Consider the following 6,067-nt stretch of genomic DNA (forward strand, 5'->3'; position numbering starts at 1 on the left):
TCATTTGGCAACCATTCAAGTTATTTCCCAAAGTACCAGACCAAACTTTTAAGGAACATTCTTTAGCAATCCATACACGCTAAATGAAGGTCTCCAAGAGAATTCTGCCCAGTGCCTGCTGTTTTGATGATCTTGGAAATCTTACACTTCTCAATGAACGATAACACAAAGATCACTCTGGATGATGACAGACAATAAATGAAACTTGGCATGCCTGCAAATCTAATACAGTTATAATACTTCTAATGAGCACCTCAGGACCTTGGCAATCTTTTCTTCAACCTCCTCAAGAAAAATAGTTAAAGAAACGCAAAGAAAAGACCATGTGTTAACAGAGATGGAGCAGACACTTCATATTCTAATCTTGTATGGATCACTGGAGCTCCACATGATAAATGGAGCCACAGTGATTTACATTTAATGAAAAGTACAGTCCTGTACATGGTAGCCCTGGTTGGACTTCTCGTTTCTTCCCAGTGACATATGGATGACAAGAAGAGGTCATCCAAAGCAAAGTTTTTATACTACCACTGATGCAACTGACCTGTTCTAGAAATAAGGAAATCAGAAACGGGTTTTGGCTACAGTGCACCCTTTTCACTTCATTTTACATTAAATGAAATGCAAGAGTGGCACAAAGTGCCTTGGTAGATTCTCATCAACATCCTGCCTCTTAACCCAGGTGGATCTACGATACCTCCAAATTTCTGCTGTGTAGGTACTTACAATAAAATAGCAAAAGTGGAACAGTCATTCTTGCCAATGTGTGAGCAATGCATACAGCACACGCATCCTGTAACATTGTGAGATTGGTAGCATTGGACAGCCTCACTTAGAAAATGCCCAAGAAAAATTCAGATCCCGATCCTATTGCTTCAAATGAGTTTATTCTGTGGAATTGTTTAGGGATGAAAAATCACTCCTTTGTGAAAGTCCAGCACAGGACTGAAAATAAAAACATGTAAGTCCCTCATAAACTCTCAAAAGAGGACTGAAAGGGAAATAATTAAATCACAGGTAGAGATAAGAGTTAGTTCACCAAATTGAAAGTTTTTGGTCTTCAGCACTTTGCATCAAATTCTCCTTCAGTGGCTGTGGGTATCCAGTATAACAAGTTGGTTGTTATAGCCTAAAACTTCTCTATAGTAAGCTTTATTTTAAATATGTGCACGTTAGAAATGCTGGAACCACTCTGAATATTTCTCTTTTTAGCCAGAAACTCATATATAATCATGAATAATGTTTTTCTTTCTAGGAAATGTTTTCTTTCAATAAGAAAATGTTAATTGCCTGAGATTTTTGTCCATATTTCTCAGCAACAAGTAACGCTATCTTAATATATTGGTCTTGTTTTAAAAAGGTACTGGGCTTTCACAGAGGTAGAAAAGGCAGGTAACATTTCTCAGCTCCGGCTAATCCAAAGTATGACTACTTCTCACATAATAAATTGAAGGGAAGTGGCACAAACTTGACATTTCAGAAATTTCGCTTGCTAGAAAATATCAAAACTTGAAGGAGAAAAAAAAAAGACAAGTGTCTAAAATTTATCTACAGCATGGGTTTTCTTCCATCCTACAGTAATATTTGGATTTGATAAATATCAGCAAAAGCCCAAACTAGTAATGGATTGCTAAACGAGACCTAAAAAGCAGGCTTAATAACAGTACTGTTGAGAGGATAACCATTCATCAATGCAGGCCTTGATAACAACAGCAACAAATAGCTATCTTGTTAGATGTAGACAAGACCAGTATTTGTACCTTACTCTCCCCTCCCCATCAAAAAAAAGAAAAAAAGGAAAAAAAAGAGATGTAATAAACTGACAAGAAGCAAATAGCATAAAAAGTAGAAATGTGGAAGAAAGGGAGAGAGGAGGCCAGTAAACCCAGATGCTTTGGTAATATAATTTAAAGGATTTTCGTACTCTCCATCGTTTCTGGATTTATATTAGCTAGTTTGTTTAAGCGTTAGCTCAAGGTTTGGTATCTAAATCACAGGCAAATTTTTTAAATGGCCAAATATTGAACTTGTCCACCTCTACAAAACACTTCTGTGGGTTTGCTTTTTTTCTTTACTTAAGAATGATTGCAAAAACATCATACAGACTTTTCAGCTTACTTCCCAGAAATATGGCACATTAACTTGACTAGAAATCATGGCATCTACCTTTTCGCAAATGCGATACATATAACTTTATCCATTCATAGGAGACTCAGACCGTCATTTTGGCAAGGAGCTGCAATGCACCAGTCTGAGCATAAAGGGCTTAAGTTATGGTTCTTGCAGAATCGGTTATTAACAGAATAAGTACGGCTATTTCTTTTTAATCTATAATATTTACAGTATTGCACTTTACTGCACTTAATTGCATTTCTCTAAAATTAACGCTGCATCAGTATTATGCCTTAAAACCATATGTCCATCTTTATCGTGTAAGTCATTCTTTCTACATCCTGTAAAACAGCAAGATTCCAATTAAACGATCCAGACCTTCGGAAAAAAAAGAAAAAGTTAGAAAAAATGACCTGTTCCTATGGCACAACACATCTCTTTGAGTTCAGGTAACTCTGACAAAACAGGTGCGTTTCCTATTGTTCCCATCTTCTAGGTTATCATTAAGGATTGGTAAATTCTAGTCTCTCTCTGCTTTTTTGTTTGCTTTTTGTTGTTGTTGTTTTTTCCTTTCAAAGGACATAGCCATTTGAGATGCACATCTTTTTTATTGCTGCTTGTTTGTTTTTTTTTTAATAGGAAAGAAAAGAAAAAACTGCCTTGCCTCAAATCCGAAATTCCACATCTAAATTCAAACCAGTTCTGCAGCAGCAGCTCCTCAGTGATGGAAGAGATTCATGGCAGTGAAATAATACTGTTGGCAACAAAGAAATGTCATCTTTAATGGAGACCAGCCCCAAGGATTTATTATTTATTATTATTATTATCTGTTTTGTTTTGTTCTAATATACTTCTGATCTTCCAAACGTGTTTAGTTAGACACATGCACAAGGTAGCAAAACTGACGGGACAGCAGCAGGTGACGGGATGCTGACGGAGCAATCAACTTTTGCCAGGCTCCAAAAATCCGAAGCGTCCCCCACGTTCACGGCTTAACGTGACTCAGAGACGATTTCCTCTCCCATTTTCCTCTGTCCCCCTCTCTGTCTGTCTGTCTGTCTGCCTCTCCTCCCACCTACTTTCTCCTCCGCGGAGTCTCTGGGTTGCGTGGGGTGCCGGGGGCGGGCGGTGCGTGGCCGGAGCAGGACGCGGGGCCGCGAGAGTCCTCTCTGGGAAAGCGGCGGGACGGGGCTGCCGGGAAGAGCTGGAGAGTGGGGTTAGGGGTGGGGGGGAAGACATCAAAAATAAAAACGAAGGAAAGGAAAACAAAAAAAAAAGAAAGAAAGAAAAGAAAACCGGAAAACCGGAGAGCGGGCGGCAGGGCGGCCCTCAGCGCAGCTCTCCCCGCGGCCGAGGCGCTGCTGACTGGAGCGGGGCTGCGGCGCGGCGCTCCGGACCGCGGGCAGCCGGGAGGAGCGGCGTGGGGCCGGGCGGCCGGAGCGTGTCAGAGCCCCAGGGCCTCGGCGTGCTTGCGGGCCTTCAGCCGCAGGTCGGCGATGCTGGAGTTCTTGCTGTTGCTCTTGGCGGCGGCGGCCACCACGGCGGCGGCGGAGGCGGACTCCGCCAGGGAGGCGATGGGCAACCCGAAGGGCGGCGGTGGGAACATCAGGTAGGGAGCGTGGGCCGCCAGGTGCGGGTGCAGGTGCGGGTGCGCGTGGGCCACGCCCTCCAGCTGCAGCTGCGCCTGGACCTGGGCGGCACGGAGACACCGCGTCAGCACCGCGTGTGTGTGTGTGTGTGTGTGTATGCATGTATATGTATCTATGCGTGCCCCCAACCCCCCCCCCCCCCCCCAGCCGAGTTAACCCCAGTGCTGAAAGCCGAGTTGGACCTTTTTTTCTCTCTTTTCTCAGGGACGCCCCTATGTACCTCGCGCCCCCCACGCTTTAGGACGGTGATTGCCTTGGAGCCCTTCGACGTGCGCGAACACGAGGCGCTGGCCGAGCGCTTTCAGCTCCGCGGAGGGGTATATAAGTGTGCGTGGGGGCGGGGCGGGGGAGGAAGGGGTGAGAAGTAGTTTATTTATGTATTTAATTATTTGGCTCCAAATATGTCTTTTCAAAATCAATACAATTAATCTGTCAGCCCCACGTGCCTGCGAGAAGCAGGAGGTGGCCGTGGGTCCCACCGGGCCCGAAGAATCGATTCGCCATCCATTGAGCGAAATAGGGGAAGCGCTCGGCTCCTGCGGGGAGGGAGGGAGGGGGGACGGGGGTTTGTGCGCTGAGATGCGTGTGTCATACGTGCCACCCCCCCACACACGGGGCTTGGGAGCGTGGCGAGGGGTCGGGGGACAGGGAGTAAGCGCGGGGCTGCTACCTGTTGGAAAGGCATCCTCAGGGCTCCCATGTTGACGTACGGGGCCACTCTGCAGGCGTCTAAGTGGCTGGCGGTGCCCAGGATCACACCTGCGGGCACAGACGGGGCCGGTGAGCGTCGAAGGGACCCTGCACGCCCCCCAGTGTTCCCCCGGCCGGCCCCTGCCCACCTTTGTGCATCTGGTTCTCCTGCTTTCGGCACTTGGCTCTCCTGTTCTGGAACCAGACCTGCAAAAAGAAAATGCAAACAAACAAACAAACAAACAAAAGAAATTGGGGGTAGACGAGGCAGCTGCTAAGAAAGCGGATTAGCTGCGGTGCTGGGGCCGGAGGGAGAGGCTCAGCGCAGCTCCGCGCAGCTCCGCTCAGCTCCGTCCCCGGGGGCAGAGCCCGGCCCCGAGCCTCTCGGCGCGCTGTGGAGGGCCCGGGGGGTACCTAGCTTTTTTGGGGGGTGTCCCACCAGGAGCTGAGCCCGGAAGCCCACCCGCATCGTGGGGAACCGGCAGCCGCCGCTTGTAGCGAGTGCCTCGTTGCTGTCCCCCTGCCACCCGGCTGCAGCGGGGCCCCGCGCTGGCACGCGCTGGCCGTGACCCCCTGCGGCCCGGCTGCCTTCCCCATCACACCTCAGCAGTCCGCAGCAGCCAAAGCCCACCTGAGCGACGGGCTGGGAAGACCGAGGACCTCCGAGGACAAGCGAGACACAGAGCGTGAACAAAGGGCCGAGTCACTCCCAAACGTGGGGAGGAAACAAGACGCGCTACTGTGGACTCCTGAGCTGACACAACAACGTCTCCAGTCTGGGGTACACAGCAGTGCTGTGCCCTGACCGAGAGACGCCCGTAAGCAAGCAGTCCTCCCTGCCTCCAAGCAGCCTCCTGTCGGGGGGAATCCCGATGCCCATCCCTTCGCCCATCACCGTGCCCCTCCGAGGGGCTCGGGGTGGCGGCTCTCCCCATTGGCACCGTCAGAGGGACAGAGCAGAACGCTCCGCAGAGCCCCATCCTCTCACAAAATCTACCAATTGTGGACAAACATTGACTTTCACCGCTGATAACATCTTGTCGCTAAGTAAACACCTCCAACCTCTGATGTTCTCCGCACTTGCCAAGAGATCATGCGGTTAATTAATACTAACTGCACTTCCTACATCAAATTTTGCCTCCAAGCTTTCTTCAATTGCCTTAATGATGGTCATTTACAACGGAGTAATTAGTGCAAAGAAAGGCTTCCAAAGGCATTAATTACCTCGGGTACCTCAGTGATTTTCTTAAGCAGGAATCGGCCCTCTCTCCTTTCCAGCACCATTTCTCCAACCTAGAGAGGCGCGGGGAGGGCGGGCGGGCGGGCGGAGGGGCTCTGCCCTCTCCCGTTCCCATTCCTTATTCCGTTCTCCTTCCCGCACCCGGTGCCGCCGCCGCGCAGCGCTCCCCGCCCCGACCGAGCGATCCCCGCTCCGCACAGGGCACGGGGTTGCGCTCGCCCCGCAGACGCGCAAATCTCAGCAACGCCCAGCGCTGCTCCTTTTTTACCGAGGTTTCATACAAGAACGCGAAGTGTCACCGCACGGTCGCGACAATAATGCGTTTTTTACAGTTGTAAATCCTGGCAGGAAATCTCCTTGCGTGTGTTCCCCCCCC

General features: G+C 49.3%; 1 protein-coding gene across 1 annotated transcript in view; it reads right to left on the bottom strand.

The window, feature by feature from the left end:
* SHOX (short stature homeobox) overlaps nucleotides 3,528-6,067 on the bottom strand; it is a 7,941-nt gene continuing 5,401 nt past the window's right edge. Inside the window, exons 3-5 of the mRNA XM_021385177.1 lie at nucleotides 4,601-4,658; nucleotides 4,432-4,520; nucleotides 3,528-3,802 (exon numbers count right to left, since the gene is read on the bottom strand). Of these exons, the coding sequence (XP_021240852.1) occupies nucleotides 3,557-3,802; nucleotides 4,432-4,520; nucleotides 4,601-4,658 (393 nt within the window). The 3' untranslated portion in view covers nucleotides 3,528-3,556. The remainder of the gene's footprint in view (nucleotides 3,803-4,431; nucleotides 4,521-4,600; nucleotides 4,659-6,067) is intronic.

Source organism: Numida meleagris, chromosome 1, assembly GCF_002078875.1.
Source record: "Numida meleagris isolate 19003 breed g44 Domestic line chromosome 1, NumMel1.0, whole genome shotgun sequence".
Taxonomy (NCBI): domain Eukaryota; kingdom Metazoa; phylum Chordata; class Aves; order Galliformes; family Numididae; genus Numida; species Numida meleagris.